General features: G+C 47.4%; 4 protein-coding genes across 9 annotated transcripts; 1 reads left to right on the top strand and 3 right to left on the bottom strand.

Moving 5' to 3' along the window:
• Window positions 1–25: 25 nt before the first annotated feature.
• Window positions 26–11,496, bottom strand: Megf8 (multiple EGF like domains 8). Its single transcript, XM_017170262.3, has 4 exons — window positions 10,910–11,496; window positions 10,434–10,850; window positions 3,624–10,368; window positions 26–2,535 (listed from the first exon to the last, which is right to left on the bottom strand). Exons 1-4 carry the CDS (start codon window positions 11,282–11,284, stop codon window positions 1,346–1,348), a joined length of 8,727 nt encoding a protein of 2,908 aa, XP_017025751.1. The 5' UTR covers window positions 11,285–11,496; the 3' UTR covers window positions 26–1,345.
• Window positions 11,497–11,919: 423 nt separating this feature from the next.
• On the top strand, window positions 11,920–12,806 carry RpL36A (ribosomal protein L36A). The gene is made up of 3 exons (XM_017170299.3): window positions 11,920–11,966; window positions 12,106–12,279; window positions 12,564–12,806. Exons 1-3 carry the CDS (start codon window positions 11,964–11,966, stop codon window positions 12,699–12,701), a joined length of 315 nt encoding a protein of 104 aa, XP_017025788.1. The 5' UTR covers window positions 11,920–11,963; the 3' UTR covers window positions 12,702–12,806.
• Window positions 12,807–12,810: 4 nt separating this feature from the next.
• CCDC53 (Coiled-coil domain containing 53) lies at window positions 12,811–13,707 on the bottom strand. The gene is made up of 3 exons (XM_017170298.3): window positions 13,475–13,707; window positions 12,986–13,419; window positions 12,811–12,932 (listed from the first exon to the last, which is right to left on the bottom strand). Exons 1-3 carry the CDS (start codon window positions 13,511–13,513, stop codon window positions 12,893–12,895), a joined length of 513 nt encoding a protein of 170 aa, XP_017025787.1. The 5' UTR covers window positions 13,514–13,707; the 3' UTR covers window positions 12,811–12,892.
• An 879-nt stretch (window positions 13,708–14,586) lies between these two features.
• Window positions 14,587–24,373, bottom strand: Cka (Connector of kinase to AP-1). Of its 6 annotated transcripts, none has more exons than XM_017170292.2 (5): window positions 24,235–24,373; window positions 22,471–23,099; window positions 18,340–18,817; window positions 18,061–18,279; window positions 14,587–17,560 (listed from the first exon to the last, which is right to left on the bottom strand). In XM_017170292.2, exons 2-5 carry the CDS (start codon window positions 22,867–22,869, stop codon window positions 16,428–16,430), a joined length of 2,229 nt encoding a protein of 742 aa, XP_017025781.1. In that variant the 5' UTR covers window positions 22,870–23,099; window positions 24,235–24,373; the 3' UTR covers window positions 14,587–16,427. The 6 variants fall into 6 exon arrangements, with proteins under 6 accessions (XP_017025781.1, XP_017025782.1, XP_017025783.1 ...); XM_017170293.3 differs by lacking the exon at window positions 24,235–24,373 and adding an exon at window positions 23,762–23,924; XM_017170294.3 differs by lacking the exon at window positions 24,235–24,373 and adding an exon at window positions 23,578–23,738.
• Window positions 24,374–25,681: the final 1,308 nt, after the last annotated feature.

Raw genomic sequence — 25,681 nt, 5'->3', positions numbered from 1 at the left:
AGTTTAGTGAAAAATCGTGTTTGTTTAATTATCATTATTTCATCTTTATTGCAAACAAAAGTACATATAATAATAATAAAAAAATAATAATAATCATAAATATATATTGCAAAATGGGACGAATTTTGTATAATTTCTAAATGTACATCAGTTCTAAAAATTTAGCTAATCTCGTTAACTCAAAATATACACAAAGAGAGTAAGTAGTACCACATGTAAAAGGAGGGAGGTTAGAGTTCTAAACTAAAGCGACATAGTGAGATTTTGTTACAACCTTTTGGTTACTGAGATTAGTAAGTGTTTGTTGAGTGTTGTTATAGGAAAGAGTATGTAGTATGTAGGATTTTGTTCGTTAGTTTCGTGTTTTAAAGCATCCTCCAACTGCTTTTGTGTGTAAACATAACAAGTGTGTGTGAAAAACTGGATAGATAGTACGTACAGATACAGATAGTTTGTTCGTTCTTAAAATATTGTGTGTGTGTGTGTGTAGGTACTTGGGTGTGCGTAAAAGTGCGCAGCTGTTGACAACCAACTAATTGAGCAAATGCTAACCACCAACAGGGAAGGAATATCAATAATACTTTATACAATACAAGAATATACATAAGGTACGCGAGAATTTAAATCAAATATCGTATATCGTACATATCGTACACATCGCAAATATCGTATTTATCTTAAAGGAAACCTAGTCGAGCGACAGAGGGACACATAACCATAACCTGCTATGACACATTTAGTATATAGTTTATAATAATACGTATTTCTTGATTTCTTTGTTATTTGTTCGTTTATGGCTGTACTCGCTTTCAAATTGACCTTCTTAAAAATATTTCACTGCGCGTTTAAATTCATGTTTGCTATATATCTTGAGCTTCTCCTTTCACTAGGTTATTTCTTGTCTTACTTAGATCAAATCAATATTCATTTACACATATATTTCATTAGCCAGAGATGAAATTTCATAAAAATCAGTCCGAAAAGTTGTTCGTTTTATATGTGAGTTATGTGAATGCTTTTCCTTTCTCATTCGAGACCCAATATTCCGTCTTAATTCTAATATTTATCCTTTTCCTGTATGTTTATCCACTTGTGATAGGTGTAAACTCTATGCCGGCATACATGGTTATGTACACTTGTGTTATCTAAACGTTTATATACAACAATTACCTACACTATACATATATATATATATATATATATTCGATATCTAGGCTAATGTCTTTATGTGCGCGATACATAAATGCATGCACTGAAAGATGCTTGCTCACTAGGCTCGGTTTCCTAGTCATTGGCTAAACACAAATTCATATTTTGTTCGTGCGTTTGCGTAGAGATTCAAAATTTATGCCGGGTTGTTGGCCACATTTTGGGCCCTCTGGGCGCGCATAAAGTGCCGGGCATTAAGGGGATATTGTCGGGAGTAAGAAATTAGTGTAGATCCCAAAGCAATGCTCAAGGGAGCTCGCGAGCGTCCTGGCAGGCTGATGAAAACAGTGCCAACAGCCGCCAAGTTGTCGCAGGTCGGTTCGATGGCCACCAGCATGATGTGCGAGCTCTGGCGGCGATTCGAGTGATGATGATGCATCATAATGGGATGGGAGTCACCGGCTCCTTGCTCCTGCAGAAGGAGTGCCTGGCGGGCACGCTGTCGCATAGCTCGGGCCGAAGATGTGGAGGAGGAGGAGGAGGAAGAGGTCGGATGTGGACTGTCTGCATCCAGGCTGCCCGATGCCAGAAAGATCTGGGCGAACGGGCGCTTGGCCAAATGCAGCATCTCCACGACATGCTGCCGCCGAGCTCTTCTCAGGTCCGCCGCCTGCTTCACCTTCCACACGATCACACAGACGGCAAGGAAGAGGAAAAAGCAGGAGAAGAACACCGAGAAGAACACAAACAAATCGATGTGCAGCTGATCCTGACGGAACACCACCGACCCATAGCTGGGCTCTGGGCCCGAGCTAGCCCGCAACGCGATAAAGAAGCGTGTGGCGCTCAGATTATGGGCATGCTGCGGCAGGGTGAGCACCAGGCGATTCTTTAGCCCGAACAGGCGCAGCAGGGTGTTGCAGTGGTTGAGGGTCACATGCGTACTCAGATCCTTGGCATACTGATCCTTCACTATAAAGTTATGACCCCCATGACTCTTGCAGTCCTGCAACTGCGGCACGTAGTACGTATTGGCTCCGATTCTTTCACCTCCGCCTCCTCCAAGGCCGCCACCAATGCGACGTTCTGGAGCAAACAGCTTCTGGATCGTGGCATTGTCGTGGCGCGGCAAGGCCACATTTAGCGGATTCTCTCGCTTGATCTTCGGACCCCAATTGTAGCGATTGTCCAGGAAGATCTCGTGGTAGCCCGTCGTCTCATTCGTTTCCACTATAAAGGAGTCATCCTGCGGCGACATAAAAACATCCAACTCGCCCTGCGTCACGTCTATTATGATGCGGATATCCACGTTCATAAAGCGCGGTTGGATCACAAAGAACACGGTCTGGCCAGGCTTCAGGGCAGCTGGCTTCGATTTACATTCCTCTGTGGTATAAAAAGACGGGTAATTAATTAATAAATTTTTAGAGGAAAGTATTTTATAAACGAGAAATGAAACTATCTTCTGATAGCCAAGTTAAAGTTTAACAAGAAAGAAAGCTAACTTTGGCCAGCCAAAGTTTGTATACCCTTGCAGGTATCAATTAAAATATATCATAACTAAGCCAAAAATGCATTAATTTCGATTCGGAAAGCAGTTTTATGTTAGTTTTTATTAATTTTAAAAAACTGCATACCAAATTTAAAATTTTAGGAAATCAAAATTTTTGGCCATTTTTGCTAATTTTAATGATGTAACCCCTTATCAAATTTCGCAAAAATGGCCAAAAAATTGATTTCTTCCGGACATGTCTAGAAAGATTCGCATGTTAATGCTGATCAAGAATATATATGGTTTATGGGGTCGGAAATGATTCCTTGACTTAGAAAAATATTATTTTGTATTATAAAATCGGATTTTTTATATTAAAAAACTTCTTAATTTTTTTAAATTAAAAATATCATAACTCGGCCAAAAGAGCATTAATTTTAAATCGGAAAACTGTTCTGTGCTAGATTTTCTACAGTTAATAAATCTGCATACTTCAATTAAAAATTTTGAAAATTCAATTTTTTTGATCAAAATCAAAAATTTTAATGATGTAACCCCTTATAAAATGGTAAAATGGTAACCCCAAAAATGGCCAAAAAATCGATTTCTTCCGGACATGTCTAGAAAGATTCCTGATGCTGATCAAGAATATATATATAGTTTATAGGGTCGGAAACGTCTCCTTCACTGCGTTGCAAACTTCTGACTGAAATTATAATATCCTGCAAGGGTATAAAAAATCCATTAATAAGTACAAAAAACATTAATTTGAATTCGGAAATCTTTTCTAAGTTTTCAATTTTCAGATATCGTCATTAAATATAATTCTATGCGAGTTTTTTCTGGGTTAACAAAACGTTTTCATTCAGCTTTCCTTCATTTTCTCTTGTTTAAAGTGCAAATGACCAACTTCCCAGTTGGGAATTCATAACCCCAATTGGGCAGGTTGGTATCTAGGAAACTAGAGACATGCAACACTCACCTATGGGCTTGGCATCGAAGCACATCCGCGATTCGACGGTGATTTGCTTGTAGCACTGATGACCATCCGTGGGATTGCCGGCATAGGAGTCGCGGCACTTGGAGCACTGAACCATCCAACAGAGCTGCGCCGAGTTCTTCCCGCCACCGGCCGTGCAGGTGGCATCGCTTTCCGTGTTGTTGGCGCAATTACACTTCTCCCCGGTGACGGGATCGCAGACGTTTCCATGGCCATGACACTGGCAGGGCCGGCACTCCTTCTGCAGATCGTCGCTGCCGCGGAAATAGCCCCTCAGGCAGCTGTCACAGCGGTCTCCGTCCGTGTGATTGCCGCACCTCAGGCACGTGGCATTATGCGCAGGACCCTCCGGTAGAATCCTCTCAAGCTCTGAGCGTGTCATATTAAACACCGCCGGATCGGCATCGTAGGCCACACAAACATCGCTGTGGCCGTGGCAATAATCCAGGCATGGCTGGCAGGAATGACCTTCGCGGGGATTGCCCACGAAGAGCGGCTGACACTTCTCACATTGTTCGCCCATCGTGTTGTTGTGACACTCGAGACATATGTCCAGGCGGCTGCTTGACTCGCAGTTGGAGTGTCCGTTGCACAAACACTGGATGCTGCAGTTGGCGCCCACGTAGCCAAAGTCACACTGGCACTGGTCCGGACTCACGCAATTGCCACGGACGCATCCCTGAGTACACACCGGCAGGCAGGTGCCACGCTCCGAGCGATAGCCGTCGGCGCAAACGCACTCGTAGCCCACCGCTGTGTCCAGGTCGATGCACTGCTCCGACACAGCATCGCAGTTGTGATGCCCGTTGATGCACTCGTTCTCCAGCGGACAGGACACATAGTGCCAGGACACGACATCGGCATGGGTCAGCTGGGAATCATTGCGCCAGCTGGAGTATATGATATCGCAGGTGGAACCCGAGGGATGCTCCTGCTTGTGCTCCAAAGCACCCTCTGTGCAAATGCCGTCCCCATTGTGTCCCTCGCGGGCGCACCAGCCACAATGGGCATGCTCCAGACAGCTGGAGCATCGGGTGTAAACGTGACACGGTTCCGGACAGCGTTCCAGCTCGCTGGCTTCCAGAACCAGGCCACAGACGCCGCCGGCGCAGAACAGGGGCTGGGAACTGGGCGTCAGACACGAGTTCAGCATGGTGGACCACTTGCAATCCTGGCGATCCTGCGTGGGCGTCTGACTTAGACAGCTGCTGCAATTCGTGTGGCTGTGACAGGGCGGGGGGCAGCTCTCCACCAGCTTGTACTGATTCTTCTCCACCAGCTCCCGGGCTATGCACTCTACAGTGCCCAGTTCGTTCCTGGCCCAGTTGCATTGAGGCTGGAGCATACAGCTCTCACAGCTCAGTTGGTGACACTGCGGCAGGGGGCAGAGGCCCAGAACGCCCACGCTAAGCTCCTTCGTGCACCAGGCACTCCGCCAGCCACAGTCCACTCCAGAGGGAACGCATCTTCCCCGGATGCCGCACTCGTCGCACCATTGGCAGACGGGCGCCACCTCCTGGTGCGTCGGCCAGGCAGCCAAACAGGCCCCACAGGTGGCAAAGCTCGAGCAGTTCCTGCTGGCCATCCATTCATCCGTGCAGGCGGCTCCATTGTTGACCACCAGTGTGCCGTTGTGATTGGCACACGGGGTGCGTCCATGACTGAAGCAGTGGCTGCTGTAGCTGTACGTGTTCTGGATGGTACAGTAGCTGCAGCCCATGTAGTGCCGGCACTGGTACTTGCTGCTGCTCCACAGCTGGCATATGTCGTCGGGCAGGGCTATCCTGGTCACATGACTGTGCGTAGAGCTGCCATCCCAACCGCCGATGACAAAGATCACACCCGTATCCGGATCGATGGCCATGTCCTCGGCATAGCTCGAGGCGGGCAGGCGACCAATGAGCTCCACATCGTCCGTTAAACGCACCCACTGATTGCAGGCATAGACATAGGCTATGAGGAGGTCAGATCCATTATAGGGTTGTGTCCTGCCGCCATAGAGGATCATGTAGTGCTCCGTGCTAACGGCCGAGTGGAAGTAGCGAGCTCGAGGCAGCAGCGAGGCAGGCGAGTTCAGCTCCTTGAAGCTAGGCAGCTCCGTCCAGCTCAGCTTCTGCAGATCCAAGGCGTAAAGATTGCTTTGCGGTTCCGTAGAATAGCCGCCAAATAGATAGACACTGTTCGTCTCCGGATGGTAGACAGTACTGTGGCCATAGAGCACTGGCATTCGGGCACCCACAGCCGCCAGCTGTTGCCACCGCCCCGTGTCCAGGTTGAATTCCCACAGCTCTAACTGTCGCGACTTGTTCAAAGTTAAACCCCCAAGCAGGAACAGTGACTCGTGCTCCTGGTACCGCAGGTGGGTGAGGGTATGCCCGGCCAGAGGAGGCGGCACTTCCGCTTGGTTTTCCCCACCACTTGGCTCCACCTCTACCTGGATCTGACTCCAACGCTGATTCTGTATCGAGAACATCCAAAAGTCATTGAGAAGCTGCGAATTGGCACTGATTCCCCCAAAGATGTAGATGATTTGCTTTTTCACATAAATCTCAGAGGCATGAAAGTAGCGTCCCAGTGGCATACGATCCTCCGGAGTGGAAGATTCCACAGTGACCTGCAGCCAGGTGCCGTTCTTCGTGTCGAATTGCCGGAAATCGTTGAGCGGTCCATGATTGGGCGAATAGCCACCGAACATCCACAGCGAACCCCGGCGATCTGCACTAACTGAGTGTCCAAAGCGCGGTATGGTCTTCTTCAGATGATCCAGACTCTCGCTCAGCAGCTGCGTGTTGAAGAGTTCCGTCAGCACCAGGTGGCTGCGCTGAACCAAGGTGCCACAATCCGCGCCAGCATAATTGGCATTGCTGCAGATGCAGCGTCCGTATTCCGTGTCGCAGTATCCCTGCATTCGCTTGGCATTGCAGTTGCTCGGGCAGATTTCGATCTCGCAGCGGGCGCCCACATAGCCAGCCGGACAGACGCACCTTAGCTGATCGTCGCAGATGTGCGGCGGCAGACAGCTCCCGGCCACACAGTTCTTCACGGAGTAGAGAGCATTGAAGCCGAAGTGTCGCCGCTCGCTGCCCTGCTTGTAGTGAACGGTGACGTGGCTGGAGCGGGCCTCAATAATTCTGGCCGAGCTATAGGGAGCGCAGACCACCGCCAGGAGTTGATTCTGCTGCGTGGCACCCGTCAGATTCGGCAGACTGTCGTATATATACACGGCATTCTCGTCACAGTCCATGGCCAGGCTCTGCCACTGGAACTCCAGCTGGAGAAGCGACTTTTCCGCCTGCAGGGTTTTCGGCTGCAATATCCACAGGCACTCCTTCACCTCCAGACTGGCGCCCCAGGGCGAGCGATACGATTGGTAAGAGCCAATGGCACTCTTCCCGATATTGGTCAGAATGCCCCTTGATTCGCATTGGTAATAGCATTGCCCTCCGTCTCGGGGATCCCCGTAGTAGCCGGCGGCACACAGATCGCACTTGAGACCCTGTGTATTATCCTTACAGTAGCACTCGCCATTGTTCACATTGCAGATGCCCAGATCCTGGTTGCCATGTCCATTGCACTCGCACGGATGACAGCCATGCGGAGCAGTGGCATTCCCGTAGCTACCCTGGCGGCATCTCTCGCACTTTTCGCCCTCCGTCCACGATTGGCACTGGTCACACTTTCCCAACCGCTCCAGGCAAGTCGAGTGATTGTTGCAGCCACAACTGAGGCCACAATCCGCTCCGGTCCAGCCCAGCGCACAATTGCAAGTATAATCCGGCGGTCCCGAGCAGTTTCCGTTCTGACACATCTCGTAGCAGGTCCGAACGCAGCTGAACTTGCCGTCGCCGGTGTAGCCCCGACGACAGTGACAGTTGTAGCTGCCCTGGGTGTTGGTGCACTTGGCCTCCTTGTGGCAATCGTGCAGGCCCAGCCCGCACTCGTCGACATCTGGACACTGGGCGTACGCCCACTCTGCATCATGGTGGGAGGAACTATTCAAAGCGAGGGAGCAATTTCCAGCGCTGTAGCTAAAGTCACCCTGCATGCAGATGCCCTCAATGGGATTGTCGCGGTCAAAGCACCAGCCACAGCTCAGGGTGCGCAGGCAGGAGGAACAGTTCCGATGCTGCTCGCAGGACTTGCACTGCTGCTGCTGTAGTTGGAGAGGTTGCTGGAGCTGTTTCTGATCTCCCACATGCTCCTGCGTCTGCCTACTGACCACCTGATCCATCCACTCGCGACACATTCCAAACTGATACTCACTGGTATACACCGAGAAGCTGAAGCACTGTGAGCTGGCCTCGCACCACACGCATCGTCCCCGCTCGCCCAAACACTCGTGGCATCCCTGCCGCTCTCGGCAAGATCTGGGACATTGTTCCACAGCCCGCACGCTATTGTTGGTCTTGCCGATCCTGCCGCATCGGGCATCCTCTGTCCACCACTCGCACTCGCCACTATTGGCGCAGGCCTCGCAGCTCACGTAGTTGGTGCAGTTGGAGCATTGACTTGGCTGGCTTATCAGGTAGGACCAGTGGAAGTTGCCGAGTTCAGATGTTTCCCGGCACACCTCGGTCTCGTTCACGGACCGCAGGTGACACCGGCTGGTGAGAGGACACCAGGCGCAGGAGGCATCCGTGAGGCAATGCAAGCAGTTGCCATACTGGGTGCAGTCCCCGGAGTAGTATGGCTCCAAGTACTCGAACGTAAAGGCGTTCAGCTGGCCGTTGTGCAGATGCTGGAGTTCCATCTTGGTTTTTTGGTAAGCATTGTAGATCCCATTGCCCCCGATGCGTCGGCGAGCTTGAAAGTCGATTAAGAAGGGCTGCTCTGTTGTGGGCAGCTGGACGTTGCTGCAGTAGCTCTGGTTCGAGCTCTGCGTGGTGACATTGATCAGCTCATCCAGGTTGAGACCCAGGCCAGCGCGTAGCACTGCCGACGAGTAGCTGGTACAGACCTGGATGGCCGAGTTGTTCCACTGATGCTGCGGCCTGACGAAGCCCAAAAGCCTGGCCAACATCTCGCCCTCGAGCTTGTGCTCAAAGTAGGTGGTAAACGGTGGCGAGGCAAAGTCCACCATGGTGGCATTCACTATGCCCACATAGTCCGGCATGGTGTAGTTGATCGGATAATGGTACTTGACGTAGGTGAGTCCCGGGCGGCGATCGTTGCTGGTGCAAAGGGAGGGTCGACGAATCTCGGTGCCCTGGTCACCCCACCAGCCAGCACTGTCTCCGCATATCCCATAGTTGTCGTCCCGGTGGTGGCATCTGGCATTCTGCACACACCACGTGCACTCGTTCAAGCCCAGCTTACTGGCCACCGAGAAGGCGGCCTTGTTCCTGGTCTTTGCCCCCCATTGCGAGCCGTGCACCAGGCAGGAGTGGCAATCCCCAAGCGAAGGACAGATTCCCGGGCACCGTGTTGTCTGCAGATTTGTGGTACAATTGGCTCCAATGGTGCGACCATAGCAGCTACTGTCCGCCGAGCACCAGCCACACTCGGGATTCGAGAGGCAGGCGGTGTGTGAGGAGTGAAGTCTGCAGGAGATTTCCGGATTGTACAGCGTATTCTCCACGCGCAGCACCTGGGGCAATTCGTAGGCAAAAAGATCCGCATTCACATTCCCATGGTATCCGCCCACAATGAGGAGAGTGTGGTTCCTGCGAAGAGCAGCTGCCTGAGCAAACACTCCCTGGGGCTTCGGGTAGAGGCTATCCTCGGCGGCAACAACCTGATTGATCCAGATATGGCAACTGAGGTGGTACCAGTACATCTGGTTATCATAGCAAATCTCATCCTTGTTGTGCCGATGCGTGTAGCCCCCAAAGACGATCATGTAGTTGCCCGAAATGGTGGCCGTGTGAAAGGCCCGCTCCCTGGGTATATTGGTGTCGCGCAGGGCCGTCCGCGGGTACAGGATCTCCGTCCAGTGTTGCTGGTCCAACTGAAAGGCGAATATCCGATCCGAGAGCTTGGAGAAGCGCGCCAAGCTGGTCATAATCCCGCCAAACACAATCAGCGAATTGGTGGCCTTGTAGTAGACCGTGGAGTGGGCGGCCAGGCGCACATCTAGGGTTTTCCCACCCCGCGGCTGCACTAGCTCCCACTGCGAGTCCTCGGCCAGGGGCAGACGGATGCGGTAAACGCTGGAGGAAAACTCACCCGACTCCAGACTTCCGCCGAATGTGTAGAGGTAATCTCCAGCGGCGTTCAACGTGTGCCTGGCCACTGCCGGATGCTTCACTTCCGACCTGATGGCCATCTGCTTCCACTTTCCGCCACTCTCTGTGTTGTTGTACTGCCAGAGATCACTGTAAAAGCTACCGTTGGCATGCTTGCCACCGAAAATGACAAATCCGCCCGGCACCCGATCGGCAGCATGTCCATAGCGTCCATGGGGCTTGTGATCCGTCACCTCCTCCAGTATGTCCTCGAGATACTCGTTCAGTTCTTCATCCGTCGAATTGGCATTCACAATGGTCAGCGGCAGGGATGAGCGTGTCCGGCGCTGATGCAGATTGGACTCCGCCAGCGTGTACAGAATATTCCGAAAGAAGCTAACGTCGCTGTTCAGACCCCACAGCTTTGCCTCGTCCTCGTTTTTGTGTTGGAGCACTGCCTTGAGAAGCGTATGGTCGATCTTTTGCGGATGATAGAAGTGGCGGCGACTCTGCAGGGCAATGCCCCACTCATCCTCCCACTGGCTGGTGCTGAAGCGATAAATCTAAAGAGGAGAATTCCAGTTAGATTTAAGACTTTATAAGTCTTAAAATTGTCGAAAAAGTCTACCTGAAGTGTGCTGATCACGTTATTCAAATCGTAGCCGCCGAACACGTAAAGAGCGTCCTCGTCCTCCATGTAGACGGCTGTGTGAGCGGCGCGTGGAGTCATGCCCTCAGCATCGGTGGCCAGCCAGCGCCAACTGCTGCCCGCCGGATGGTCGCTTAGATCGCATAGCCGACCGCTATATCCCCGCGAACAGTGGCAGATGCTCTTCTGGCAACGCCCACGTCCCTGGCCCTCGCCACAGCGCTGGGGGCAGGCCTCGTCCTCGCAGTCGGGGCCCACCCACTCGCCGTGACAGACGCACTGGTGGCCCACACATTTGCCATGATTGTGGCAGTTGTTCAAGCAGTTTGATATGTAGTAGGAGGCGCGAAAGCCATCTAAAACGTAGTTCGTATCGCTGTACATGAGGATGAGCATCTGTTGGATAAGGACAATTAATACAAATCAGGCAGGCATAAGGAAACAAGCCAACTTACACTTCCACTGCGGGCCACCAGCCGCTGCGGCTGCGTTCGCCCGCTGAAGCTGCCCAGGAGCGTCGAGTTGAAGGAGTCTCCATCGTAGACGTAAATGTAGTCGTAGGAGCACTCTGTACCCATGCTATGGAACGTCAGCGTGATGAACTGGCTATCGTTTTTCGCCTTGATCAGCCACTCGCAGTGCGAGTCCTGCGTATAGTTGTGGCCGGAGGGTCCGTCCGAAATCTCGCCGTAGGGCTCCGTGAAGACCTTGCGACTGCGATCGCAGGGCACCGGCGGCGGCTGTGGAGTGTGCACCTGCTCGGTAGGCAGCGGTAGCGCCAGCACGAGCGTCCAGAATGTCAAGGCCAGCAACGCGTACATTTTTCGCATTTTAATTACTGGCTCACTTTTATGCAAATTTTTCTCACGTCTTCACTGGACCATTTTGGCCGTTAATCTCGCTCCAGCCAGCGCCCGCTGGGCGTCTTCCATTGCACACGACTAGGCGCCGGGCCCGGGCCAATAAACGTTTTCTATTTGCCGTGATTTAAATAATAATAATAAAAAGTTTCGAAAAACATCGAGAGTATGCCGATGTTTTTCCAGCTGTGTTGTTGTATTTATGAACCAGTGGGAGCGATCCAGAACCGGAACCGGAGCGGTTTTTGCAAGTCAAAAATGAGTTTATCCGATAGTATCGAGCGTTAGTCAACACTGGTCACCAATAGGGCCATCTAAATTATAAATGACTCTTTTACATCGCAAAACAATAAGATTTAAATCAATTTTCGTTTTTGAGAACGAATCTGGTTTCTATTAACATTTATTATGCCAGTTTATAACAGTTATATTTCAGATAGCTTCACCATCGATATGTCTCTTTTTATCGATACTGCCATCGTTGTTTTGACATATCTATCTGTCAGTTTTTCCTTCCCTTTCTTTTTCTTCGTTTCCGGTGAGTGCGTGTGCTCCGCGTTTATTTTGCTGAAATGTGTAATAAAAATATCTCTAAATCCGTTTATTTGCAGCGAGGTAGAAGGTAGAAGTTCCCCGTGAAGCTGTCAAGATGGTAAGCATTCGCTTTGTGTTTTGTAAAGTCGTAAAAGTACGGCAACAGGCACACCATGGCCAACATGGCGCTGGAAGCTGAACACTGTGCTCGTGTTAAGCCGGAAAGTATCTGTACTAATCTGTGTATTTTTCTGCAGGTGAACGTACCTAAGCAACGTCGCACTTTCTGCAAGAAATGCAAGGTCCACAAGCTGCACAAGGTGACGCAGTACAAGAAGTCCAAGGAGCGCAAGGGTGCTCAGGGCAGGAGGCGTTACGACAGGAAACAGCAGGGTTTCGGAGGTCAGACTAAGCCCATCTTCAGGAAGAAGGTGAGTGTTGCGTGCAATACAGGATCCCATTATCGTAATACGTAATTATAATGGCGCTTCGTAGAACTAAATCGCTGCGCCTACGAGCATTCGGCTTTTTGGTGGGAAAAAACTGTGCCAGATCAAAATTGTTGTTGCACCGGTGCGGCCGCGAAGGCAGCGTTACGGTTATTTTCGGCCATAACGCCCCACCTGCAGCTTCAGACAAACCCATAAGATTCACAATTTGTATTTTATTGTTCGAATCACATTGCTTATCTGAGTTTCTTTTCGACCAATTTCAGGCCAAGACCACCAAGAAAATTGTGCTGCGTATGGAATGCACCGAGTGCAAGTACCGCAAGCAGACTCCTCTGAAGCGTTGCAAGCACTTCGAGCTGGGCGGTGACAAGAAGCGCAAGGGACAGATGATCCAGTTCTAGGCTCCATCATCCGTTTCCACCCGCCACTCTTTTTACCTAACGAAGTGTTTTAAGTTGTTTTCGACCCATCGTCGTACGGTGGGAAATAAAACAAATTAAAGTGTAGACGTAAGCTTTAAAAATGTTTATTTGAAAACGGTAGCAACAATTGCTATATCACAAGGTGGGTGTGTGCTCTTCCTCCCAGTTGGTTACTCACGGACACCGTCTGCCAGGATCATCTCCGGTGTGCTGGCAAATAAACCGGGTTAGCTTGGATTAACACAACGACCATAAGCACTTACTCTAATATGCGCGGCTCCAGGCCCTCGGATTGCATCTTCTGCTTGACTGCCGGCGCAGGAACGCCCACATGCAGCATCTTGAAGAACTTCTTGTAGCGCACGTCCTCGCAGGCACGCACACCGGCTGGCTCCGCTGGAGTTTCATCTACTGGTTCCTCTGACACTGGTGCGATTTCCGAATCCGGCATTGGGACTTCGGTGGGCTTCTCAGATTGCGCTGGCACGCTCGCGCCTTCGTTCGGTACATGGTCGGTGGGTATGGAGGCGAGCTTCGCCTCGAGGATTATTAGGGATGCCTCCGTTTTTTGTAGCTGCCTCTCCATTTCCACGAACTTGGTTTCGCAGCCCAGGGCAAATTCATTGAGGAAGTTGCAGGTGTTGACCAGGAAATGATTCACAAATGCCAGGATGCGCTTCTGGTTGAGCGGTGGTACCTGCATCGAGCACAGCATTGTATACGTTCGTCGTCCCTGGCTTCATTTCATTTACCTGCGTTTTGTCAACGCCCATAATAGCCGAGCTTTCCATTATATTTCTTAAATATAAAAACTAAATCTGCATGTAAATAAATGTAGTACTCGATTACTCGATATCCGGGTATCGAAAGTTCGATTTTTGCAGAAAAATTAAATAAATGTATGCGGTCACACCGTTTCGGCGAGACTTTTGGTCAATATGACCAAGTATTGTTAGGTCAGAATCATGATTTAAGCGTTAAATTTAAACATAAATGAGTGATATTCCAAATTAAGTGATAACATATAGAAATGGTAAAAAAAATTAAACAATTTAATAAAGTCTGTAGACCTTTAAAGTTACGCTCATTTGGGTTTAAATATTTTATTTTATTTATTCACTTTATTATATCTTAACATGAAATGTGTGAATGGTATTTCCTCGTGTATTATGTACGTCCTTTTTCGATTTATTATAAAAGTATCGTTATTTTTCAGTTAATATGCTTTTTTATTTATATTTTATTTTTGTATGTATGTATAAACTTATGTGCTGGGTGTTTTTTGTTTGTTTTTTAGGACCTGGGACCTTTCCTATATATGCTCAAATCTACAATGAACTTTTATTACGACTTAGTTAATTAATGCTTATCGTGTTTTCATCTGGGCTTCTCTTCACCTCACTGCTGCTTAATTAATAGATCGCATTCTCAATTTTTGTTTGTTACATCTTTGTAGTTCGCTTGCGTCTTTCATGCTGAAGAATTACAATATTTTTGTGGTGCGTTTGCAACATTTAGAAGAATTCTTGCAGGATTCTCCTGAGAACGAAAGTATGCTGGGTGTGGCTGGTGTTTGTTAAATATATTTTTTTTTACGGCAGTGGATTTGTAACGGTTCGAAAATTAAGAGTTTTGAAAAATGGAAGATAAAAAATTAAAATGCTGCCAGCAGCGAAATCCTTTTTATTAAAAAACTAAACAAGATTATAATCATGGTGTTTTTTGTTGGTGTTTATGTGTTAAAGTATCAAATTATATGGCCACCGTTGCAAACGAGAGCCAGCTGGTCTACAACGTCCGCATTAATCTGATTCTGCTGGAGGATTGGATATTGAAATGAAAAGGCAGGCGCGAGCGCAAGTCACACGGCTTCGTATTTTGTAAAACTTTATTTCAAATAAAAATACATGGTAATAAAAAATCAAAAATGTACAGTTAAAATTATAAATCAATAGATTTATGTATATGTAAATGTATATATCTGCTACATAACTGTGTGGATAACCACATTCACTTTTATTACCATTACGCGCAATCGTCGTTATCGTTTTGGATCTCTCTGGGGGAACCGATCGATCGAAGGTGATTCTTCGGGTTAATTTGACTTTAACAACTAAGGCGTAAATTAAAATACATAATTAAAATAATAGAGGATTTGATTGGTGTGTACACAGACCTCGCTACGCTATAGCTTACGATTTTGTTTTAGTTTTGATTCGGGTTCCGAATTCATCGGTTTCAAATATCAACTTTTTGGGGGTTGGGGTGTGTGTGTGTAGAGTGTGTGTGTCACGTAAAATAATAATAATTGGTAATACTAAAAACTAATATTGAGTTGCTCGGCTTTCACGTTCAATTCACATTTCTACATATATGTGATCATTGATTAAAAATACGAGTACGCAGCATCCATCGATAAGCGGATCTAATTTATATTCAACTACGAAATCCATTGGATCAGCGATTGGCGCCAACATTGTTTGTTTATCCTTCGGTTTAATACTAGGCATAAATTAAATAAATAGCTTAGCATACAGTGTTTATAGCTTGCCTGCAATCATCATCATTATTTATATCTCATCTGCTTGTGGTCGTCGTGGACAATCGATCGATCATCCCTCAAGAATTGCGTACTTCCCTACTATTACTCCTTTTAACGACAATACAAATAATAGATTTAAAGCAGCGCGCATTCTGCACTTACTAATTAGTAAAGTTTCCGTTTTGTGGTCGCTACTTGACATAAATAAGCCGCCCGTCGACAACAGTCGTCCTCGTCCTCTAATTAATGTTAATTTACAATTCATCGCGCTCTCCTTCGCTAATATGGAGTCGGGGTTATGTGGTTGGTTATATGCATTATGCCTTGCTTAGCCTAAAGAATTTGATCGTCTACATCTTAACGTATCCATCCGCTCCAGGCTGCAGGACACTTTCGCCTGAGCCGGCCTGCAGGGAGGGAAACAACGTGTCCTAGCACTTACATAGCGAGTTTGCCTATGCATATGTCATGGCCCGGCAGTCCATGGGCACAGAATAAGTATATATGTATATGTATGTATGTATATTGTGGGTGTAATATGTATATAAAATGTACAGGAAGTCGGGCTGTGTTTTATATGATGGGCAATCAATCGCTTTGCAAGTGCCACTAAAACTAGAACCAAAAAGATGGTCAATCTTGAGAAGATAGTCCCCAATATTTTCATTCGGGGGTGAGATCCGCAGCAAGATCAAACTCTTTTTCTGCTACACGGTGTTGAAATACATAAGGTTCATGTGTGTATTGTTTTGTGGTTATATGCCGTGTATTATGCATTGCTTTTAGAGTGTTACGTTACGTTTTGTAGATTACACACACGACTCTCTTCTTGACTCTGTTTGTCGCCTCGAAATGCCTCTTCTCATTTTGAATTTATTCTGGTTTTTGTTTTAGTTACGTTACGTTATAGCAGCAAATGGCGCTTCTTCCTCTCACTGATCATCATCTTATTGTTGTATGCATAATTTGTTGTTCTCGGTTGAAGTATAATTAGATTTAAATGTATAGTATATATATAATGTATGTATAATTATTTAACTCGAACTCGTAATCGCTTAGCTGTGAGCTGCTGGCATCTGCGTTTGCTTCTGCAATCTGCACTCTGGATTCTGAATTCTTTCGATCCGGCTGGGCCAGGTCTCGCGCTTTGTGGTCTCCCCGTTTTAGACAAACACCTTGGCGAGGCCATCGGCCCCGGCACTGGCGATGTACGGCTTGGTGGCGTGGAAGGCCACATCGAATATACTCTCATCGAACTTTTTACGGTGCGCGGTGATCTCCTGCACGCACGTCTTATTGTCCAGATTCCACAGCCGTATCGAGCAGTCATGCGAGCCGGACAGCAAGTACAGACCGTGCGCATCCACGGCCAACGAGGTGACCGGCTCCAAATGTGCCACCATCGAGTGGACAAGCGTGCCGGATGTGTTGTCCCAGAAACGAATATGCCGATCCTCGTGTGCCGTGATCGTGATGGGAAGTGTCGGATGCGACACCACCTTGTTTATGAATTTCCCCGTATTGCCGGACATCTCCTGTGCCGCTTCCAGTCGCACCACCTGCTTGCCCGTCTCCGTGTCGTAAACGATGCAGTGTGCACTGTTGTACGCCACCACAATGTGGTCAACCTCGTTGCGTACAAAGTCCACCGACGAGGGCACACCCTCCGCCTCCGAGGCCGTGTAAGTGCGCAACAGTGGCTCCTTGTTGTAGGGCGACCAAAGCTTCACAGTGCCATCCGCCGAGCATGACACGATATTACTCTGCATAGTGGTCAGCCCCCAGACGGCGTCTGTGTGCCCCTCCAGGGTGCCGGAGTGGACGTTGGGGTCGTAACAATCATACGGATCGATGTTCGGCGATGGCAGCTGCCAGCACTCAATGTTGCCGTCCAGGCCGCCCGAATAGCATGTCTCGCCGCTAGAGGACATGCCCAGGCACAGGACTGGACCTGTGTGAGCACGGAACGTGTACAGTGGCTCCACATCCAGGCTGGCCGACTTCTTGGCCTGCACCGTCTTCTGCAGATTCCATAGCTTCAGCGTGTGATCCTCGGAGGCGGTGATCAGCACCGGCTCCTCCGGGTGGAAAATTAACGAGCGCACGCCATCAAAGTGCGAGCGCAGTGTGTACTTGGCGTTCCAGGTTTTGCGGTAACCAGCACCGCCGGCACTGCCGCCAGTTCCATCCTTTGAGTTGGCGTCGTAAGCTCCGTCAGATTCGTTATTCACCGTCAGTTGGGCCAGCTCACCCAGTCCCAGTGAGCCGTCAACCTCTGTGGGAAGATTAGGGAATACTGAAATTATTAGTTACGACATTGGATGCGCACCACCGCTCAAGGAGTCCCCAAATCCTAATCACTCAATGCCAATCGCTTATCTTCATGAATTTACAACTAGGGACTCCATTGAGGGTTATCTAGCCTAGCGAAAGCATTTTAGATATTGGTTTGTGTGTTGAAAAAGCACCTTCGTTCATGAGATTCATATCGTTCAAGAGCTGCTCTCCCACCTCGGCCTCAAGATCTACGTAGAGAGCGTAGAAGGCAGAGTCGCCAAAGAAACAGAAGCAGAACAAAAATCGTAAGACAGCCATAAAGCTAGGATGGATTACTACGAGGGTAAATCGGGAGTTGTTTTGGGAACTAACACCGAATTGATATCGTGGATATGCTACGATTTGGCAAACCAAAAAATGCTTTAAGGCGAGGCGGGCCCATGCGGGAATAGAGGGCTGCAGGTTGTAGGTATAGTCTGCGGATAAAAAGGGTGTGGAGTCATTGGAATCACGACATACCTTCAGTCAGCATATCCTTGCCGGATTTGGCCCGCTTGGCCAGCTTTACGTCTGTGTCATCATTGTCGGTGGCCACCATCTCCAGGTCGTCGGATATCTCGTCGTCATCAGACATCTCGGTGGCGCCCAGGAACTCAAAGTTCGCCATTACGGCCGCCTCAGTGTCCACGATGATCTCGTCGATCGATTGTTGCACTTTTTTAGCGGGAGTATGACGGCCTAATGTGAGCAAATTATTCAAATCTCCCAACAGGGGGGTCGTAACACAATAACACCTACCTTCCGTCTCCGAGGCGCGCTTGTTGCTCTCGTTTCCATTAATGTTCGGACTGAGGTTCTCGCCCCCAGTGCCTCCGCCGAGTCCACCGCCCAGGCCGCCGCCGCTGCCGTCGTGTTCCGCATTATTATTCAGACCAAGGATCGAGCGCACTCGGTTCGAACGCACATCGATGATGTTGTCTGTGTAGCCGATCTCAGCCAGATATTGGCGCAGCATTTGCCGGCCCTGCCGCCACGTTGTGTTCGAAACGCTGCTGTAGGGCACTTCCGAGTCAGTGGCCACTTCGCCGGCCAGGCCAGCATCCTCGTTCGACGGCTTGAACTCGTTCAGCTGCGGCGGATCGGTGCCGTATTTTAGCCGATAGAACTTGGCACGCTCCTGACGCAGGGCATACTCCAGCATCTTGATGCGACGCGTGAGGTCGGATTTGAGGCTTTCCAAGCACTTGCGTTCCCCGAGAAGCATTGCGATGCGAGCCTTTACAAGAAACAAAAATAAGTGTTTAGTTTTTTTATTTAAATGGAGATTAAAGTAAATGAAAAGTAGGGAAGTAGGAGCTGTTTCTTATATCTTGTTACAATAAGCATTAATTGCCTAGAGTTAATTTTGTTAATTTCCCTACATATTACGCAAATCGCAAAGTGAAAGTTATAGCTACTGGTCAGGAGTGTTTACCGTGAAATGATTTACCTAATGCAATAAATCCACGGGGGAAAACGCATACAAAACTAAGAGTTATGGAAAAATAATTAATACAGCTATTTAAAGCTTTTCCCAATGGCTTTGTCCCCCTTTTTTTTTAACAACCGTTGCAATCCAATTGCGTTTGCTTTTGTGCCTCAAGTGATGTGTGTTGTGGCGGGTTGCGGGCATAATTGACGCTCCGCTGCGTTGGGGCCAACGAAAAACAATTAAATTCAATTAATTGTGATACAGAGAGAAATACAATAAAAAAAAAATACTACAAACTTTAACTGGCCCAATTAGTTGATCGAACAAGAGCGGGGGGAGAGATCTAAGCCCGGTCTGCTGTCGTCGCTGCAAGTGCGTAAAAACTGCAATGTACCCAACAACCGCATCCCCCAGTGAATCCACTCCTTCTCTCGTTCCGCCCATTTCATGTAGCAACAGTCTGTGCAGTGCAGTTATGACTGCGCAGTTCCCCCAAAACCAAAGCGGCGGATGGATGCCAAAGGGTACACTACGATGGCGGCCCTACACCTGACACAGTTATCGGGGGGAGCAGAACATCAGGCTGCGTAAGGGAATGAAACTTTTGTTTTTTTTTTCCTTTCCAACCCGAATCTTCTTCCCCATTCCTTGCTATGACGACGCCCCTAAAATTCAAATGGGGGAAGTGGGCGGCACCCACACAAAACACACACGGCCGAGGTCAACAAAATAAGTTTTGATATATTAAAAGGCATTCAAAAAATGATAAATTACTATACACTAAAAAAAAAAAAAAGTCAACTACAACTACAACAACTTACAACTAAGCCTATATATGATGTCTAAATTAAGAATCGTAATTAGCATACTGATCGTGTTGGGAATAACTAATATCACTTCTAAAAATTTAGAATTTGCATATTAAGTAAAAATGTATACAATATATAACATATTTACGTTTGTACTATATGTTTTCCGACATCAATCACTATTTTTTTGGCCACATTTGTCCAACAACGCATGTCTCCGGAATGAGAAAGCGAGCGCAGAACGTAGAGCCCACAACTAACAACAATAACAATTTGCCGTGCTAATAGTAACCGAGAAAATGCGAGAGTGCGAGCAGGAGCGATGCTCCGATCCGCTCCGCTCTTTGTGCTGCTACTGCTTCTGTTAATGGAAACATGTTGTGCATTTAAATTAACGCTCAATGGCATTTCGTTTGGCTCCTTAAGCTGGCTAATTAAATCCAGCACTGATGTTGCGGATATTCCAAGTACCCGGGAGCCGTTAAGGGCCCAAGCTGCTGCAGCGCGCCACACGCCAACGCCTCCTGAGCAAGCGGCCAGAGCTCCACCTCACAAATCGCTCTGCGACATGCAACTATACTTTGGTTTTAGCCGTGTAGCCTGCCTCCACAATTAGAAATTACGAATGCCATGACAAATGCACATTTGTAATATTTGTAACTTAATTGCCCCCGTGGAGAAGAAGCCACAAGATTTTGATTTACATTGTTTTGAAACGCTGGTTAACCAAAATAGAGGACGACTCTAAGGCTAGCTAATTGTATAATGTAATGCAAAATACATACATATAATAGCAATTCATATTTGTATAAATAGAATTATTTTTATGACAAGTGCCAGCAGCGGCGCTGGTTTTTCTAATCTATAAATGCATTCGCACACAGAGACAAAATGGTGAAATGATTGAAAATGTATTAGCAGCTGCGGCATTATTCTTGGCTATAAGTGTTAATTGAATCGACTTTTTTATAATGGTGAGGAACAGTGGTTCATGGAAAAGAAACTTAAGAGGTTATATAAGTGCTTTCGTGCTCTGGAATATAGTTTATAGGTTTAAATATTGAATAATAAATAAATTATCTTGAATATTTGTATGGTTTATTTTATTTATCATTTCCTTTCTTTCAATTGGAAATTTCCTATTTCAAATAGGATCTGATCAAACAGAATTATTAGCAAGGAACCAACCACTGTGCAAGTTAATTGCCTTGACAGACGCGACAGCAGGAAAAGCCGGCCGAGTAGGAAGTGGAAGTGGATGCATTCAATAGCGAGGAGAACGCACAACACACATAATCAAAAAGAGGCAAGGACGTTGCATTTGCGGCAGTCAACGACACTGACACACAAAGATTGTGAGATGCGGATGTGTATAAATAGACGCAAAGGCAGGGAATCAGCCGCAACCACTAATGGTAGATGATGATGCCGAGCAGGAATAGCAGCAGTGAAGCCAACTAAGATGGCGTCCCATAGAGCGGCGGTGGGTTGAAAGTGTCGCCGCATCTTCTGCCCACTCGAACTTGGTTTGGTTTGGGCCAAAAAGGCAAACTTGGCGAACAGGTTCATAAATCGTGGCGACAAATGTGCGTTGTAAACTTGTTTTTTTTTTTGTTTGCGATTTCCCCCACTTGATGCAACGTTGGGAGAGAGCGAGAGATTTGAATGTCACGTTGCATTTAGAGCGTAACGGATTGGGGCTGATGGAGTGCGGCTCGTTATTGATACCACCGATAAGACCAGTCCCGCTGCAACCCCCACAGGTGAAAGCGATAAGGCGTGTGGGTTGACGTTGACATTGACACTGGCCCTCTTTCAGTCTCTACCCCGCGGATAGGTTGAAATCAGGCTTCAAACGAATACACTTTTTCGGGGGTTAAAGGCTTCTTCTGGGGAATCGTTTGCCATCTGCGGCAAACAGAGCATAAATTCGATTACGGCGTTTGCTCGGCTCGATTCGCTTGCATGCAGACAGCCATCGCCTCCTGCTACCTCAGCTCCTTCTCCTCCTCCTTCTTTGCCATTTCGGCTGGCCTTCTCCTCCCCGTTATTCCACACTCCCCACATTGCTGTTTGCCTTGCATGTTCATGCATTAGCGCCTCGAAAAAATCATTGAAATGGAAAGTGAGCTCCCGCTGACGATAACCAAGGACCTTTAACCCTCGGTGTACTTAAAAGAATAAAAAAAAGACGCGTACTTGTCATGCCATTTAGTACTGAAAGCTTTGTTTGCAGGAGCACATAATATAGCAAAGGATATAGCATTTCCTACTCGCATATATTATATTTATATTATAATATATGGTTAGGCAAGCTTTTAGATTGATTTTTGGCCAACACAGGACAGGTTTCCCCATTTCGTAAAGTCATGCACCAGCTAAGAAATTATAATATTGTAAATAGATCACATACTGTACTCAACTTTTATAAATAAAGCAAGAATAAAGATTTCTTAAATAAAATAGGAAACCTTTGTGAATGTTCACCTGAGAGGTAACAAAATAAGGCCTAATTTTTGCGGGAAAGGATGAATCCGTTCGAAAGAACGATTTAAAACAGCAAAAACCCCTCAATTTAACCCAAAGGATCCTGCTTTAGATATCATAAAAACTTATCTTCCAAGTAAATTATCATAGGTAGTGACTCACCTGCAATTCGGCCCTGTCCACGTCCCATTGTGAGCGCTCCAGCTCAAAGCGCGACCACTCGTGCTGGATAAAGTGCAATATGCCCGGTATTGTGTACTGGGGCGTGGTGGCCTGCTGGTTGTTCGGACCGCCGCCTGCCATCCCGTTGCTGCCGTCGTCGCCCACGTTGCTCATGCCGCCGACCAGGCCGCCAACATTGGCGTTCTGTCCACCAGCGTTCAAGCCGCTGATACTCAGACCGCCACTGCCGCCGCCCAGACTGTTGGATAGCACGCCGCCGATCGAAGTGTTGGCACCGCCAACACCGACACCAACGCCGCTGCCGCCGAGGACGCCGGCTCCCGCACCGCCAACCGGCTTGTTGTTAATGCCAGCGGTGGCTCCCGAGTTGGTGCCCATTGGTTTACGTCGCGCTCTTTGTGGCTGTGCTGGCTGGCTGCCGGGTGGTTCTAGCTACTGCTCCTGTTCCCGGTGCTGCTCCGTCTGGTCCTGCAACTGCTGCTGCTTCTTCGCTTGCCAGCTGTCTTCCTTGTGTTGCCCTGTGCTGAAAATGCAGTGTCCTTTGTTTATGGCTCTCGAATTGAGTTCCTGCTGCTGCTCGTCCTTTGTCGCTGCTGTTACTCTTGGTCCTGTTTCGTGTTTTTCGTTGGTTTTTGGAGGGGGGAAAAGAGCAAAGTTCCGTACATGAGACAAATGAGGTCATTGAATTTTCCGAATGCGGGGGGAGAGCGCAGGAGGGAGCAGCAGGACACTCTCTTCTCTGGCTTCGGCTCCCTCTCGCTCGCACGCCCACACTCGCCCTATGCTAGTGCTACTACTATTGCCCTCTCGCACCGGATCCGCCCGCCCGCGCGCGTCTCCTGCTCTCACACGCGACCCGCACTCTCTCTTCAGTGTTGCCAGCAGCGGTCGGAAAAAGGCTAAATTATAGCGCACAAAACCCGTGAAACAGCTGATGTAATGGCGGAGTTTAAACTCCTCCGCGGCCAGGGGGAAAGCTCCCCCGCTGCAATTATTGTAGGTGTTACACGGCCATTCGCCACACTTTTCACGCTGGACTTGTCGGAAAACTCAATTGAGACACACAAACACACACAATACACTCACGGCACGGATTTTTAACACGACACGGGCGTATAGTATTCTCTGTCTATAAAATATCAATCAAGTCCTGGGACTTGCTACTCGATTCCCGGGCAAGACGCTTCGGAACCTTTCGATAGCTTTTGCTGGTTTACTTGACAATTTTGTTTACTATTTACAGCTTTTTCCAAGGAAACGTTGTTGCTACCTTTCACGATTCACCGTTTTGTGAGCGAACAAATGACGCGGTGGGGAGGAGGGCGCAAACCCCGAATGGAAGGCGAGACGCAGACGGCGATTAGAGTGCAGCGCGTTTGGCGATTTGGTCCATTGTTGCGCCCGTTTGTAGATACTAATTAATTAAGGCGGATGCCGAGCTACTGCATACAAAAAGTCGATTTAATTCGATTCGGCCGAACATCAGAATGTTTGGCCTGGAACTCTGAAATAACACAGAGTTGCAGCGACACAGCATTTCTCTCGCTCGCACTCGCGCACCTGCCGCCCGTCCGCCTCGTATGGCCGTCTCGCTCGGCAAGTCTATATACAAAGAAAAACACGCACACACTCGCGACCGTACGCATACGCCAGAGCCGAAGTATTTTCACTTTGCTGAATTCGGCGTGTGCGGTTTCTGCGTTTTAGCCACGCGTGGACTTGGGGCCGATGTGATTCGCTTACTTTGCGTTTTAATGCACCGCTTGGCTGTATTTTGCAATTTTTCGCTTGATTTTCATTGGTATAATACAGAGACTTGGAGCTGCAACAGTGTTGCCAGATGCAAATTTCGCTTTGTTCCTAAAAAATGTCGGAATGTTTAAATTTGCCCCTAAAAAATCCAATAAGAAAATTGCGGCTTTTTCGCTTATGTTGTTTAAAATCCCAGAAAAGGCGTGAAATCTCATAGACATACGGGAAAAATTCCGCTTTCGGGGCTTCTAGGCTCACTAAAACGGTGAAGCCCCCATGAACTCGTGGTCTGGTAACGCTGGTCACTCATAAACGAAAAGTCTGGCAACGCTGGTTGAGCATACAGTGCTGCCAAGTAATTCAAATAACGTAAATTGACGTAACGGAAATTGTTTTTCAAACTGAATGGTTTCACTTGTTTATTGTTTATGAAATGTCAAATCAAATCGTAAAAAAGAAAGCAGCTTTCGGCAGAATTTGGCAGTGGTGGTCATCGAGCGGGCTTGTCCTTTCTTTTTTATTTTACATTGTTTTATTTTAACTACTTTTATTTGTTTATTTAATTTTGTTCATCATTTGATTTAGCCTAACACTTGGATTGCTACTGCATACCAGAAGTACATTTAATTCGGTTCAGCGTAGTAGTTCTAGTTTCTAGTTTTTGTTTTAAATACTTCTTATTGTTATTTAATTTTCTTTAATATATTTAGTTACCTTGATTCAATTTTAAACAAAAACAAACAAAAAATATTTGGAATACCGCTGCGTTACAGTTTTGTGCATCTTTTTCACGTGGTTGCTGTTCTTTATACCTTAAAAATCATAAGTTCTTATTTAAATATTTCTGTTCACATGTAATTTTGTTTATTATTTAAGGTTTTGGGTTCCCTTGACGTGTCAGTCATTCAGCCGTGAAGGAAATATCCTGATAGTCAAAACAGAAGCCCTTAACTTTTTCTCAGACTTCTACACAATCAAGATTCTTTACAATCCCTTTAATAACCACGCCCATCGCCAATTTTTTTTTAGAATTAGTATCTGACATCTGACATAAACACTTTTAGTGTACATTTTTTATGTAGATCCGATCTGAATACATAAAAACCTAGGGTTAAATGAATAAAGCGAAGCGGTAAAACTGTTTTGTGGCCGTGTAGTGCCCACCGGAAACGGGTAGATCGTCTGACTATATCATTTAACCGTGATGGGACCGATCTAGAAATTAAGGAAATAAATGATATATAAGCATATACTCTAAGATACAGTAGTCTTTGGCTCTTTGGCTTTTAATTGCCTCTAAAAATGTTGCGCAATTAATCAATTTCAAAGAAATCATCATCCAGGGATCCATTTTGACAAAAGATCAGAACAAAAAAAATGACATCAGGCTGATCACTTTAATTTTTAACCGCTGCACAATATTCGTGTTTTCTTATCA

Source organism: Drosophila kikkawai, chromosome 2L (assembly GCF_030179895.1).
Source record: "Drosophila kikkawai strain 14028-0561.14 chromosome 2L, DkikHiC1v2, whole genome shotgun sequence".
NCBI lineage: Eukaryota > Metazoa > Arthropoda > Insecta > Diptera > Drosophilidae > Drosophila > Drosophila kikkawai.
Note: the sequence above shows the minus strand (reverse complement) of the source record. Positions and strands in the feature narration are given on the sequence as shown.

Bases quoted from the DNA above. Each gene is read 5' to 3' on its own strand.
- Cka (XM_017170292.2), bottom strand. From the start codon at position 22,869: ATGGGCACCAACTCGGGAGCCACCGCTGGCATTAACAACAAGCCGGTT. The intron at 18,280-18,339 runs GTAGGTGTTATT...TGCTCACATTAG, and splicing joins GCGCGCCTCGGAGACGGAAG to GCCGTCATACTCCCGCTAAA. The intron at 17,561-18,060 runs GTATGTCGTGAT...TAATAATTTCAG, and splicing joins CAAGGATATGCTGACTGAAG to TATTCCCTAATCTTCCCACA.
- CCDC53 (XM_017170298.3), bottom strand. From the start codon at position 13,513: ATGGAAAGCTCGGCTATTATGGGCGTTGACAAAACGCAG. The intron at 13,420-13,474 runs GTAAATGAAATG...TGCTCGATGCAG, and splicing joins TGGGCGTTGACAAAACGCAG to GTACCACCGCTCAACCAGAA. The intron at 12,933-12,985 runs GTAAGTGCTTAT...TTTATTTGCCAG, and splicing joins CTGGAGCCGCGCATATTAGA to CACACCGGAGATGATCCTGG.
- Megf8 (XM_017170262.3), bottom strand. From the start codon at position 11,284: ATGCGAAAAATGTACGCGTTGCTGGCCTTGACATTCTGGACGCTCGTG. The intron at 10,851-10,909 runs GTAAGTTGGCTT...CTTATCCAACAG, and splicing joins TGGTGGCCCGCAGTGGAAGT to ATGCTCATCCTCATGTACAG. The intron at 10,369-10,433 runs GTAGACTTTTTC...TCTCCTCTTTAG, and splicing joins ACGTGATCAGCACACTTCAG to ATTTATCGCTTCAGCACCAG.
- RpL36A (XM_017170299.3), top strand. The intron at 12,280-12,563 runs GTGAGTGTTGCG...GACCAATTTCAG, and splicing joins AGCCCATCTTCAGGAAGAAG to GCCAAGACCACCAAGAAAAT.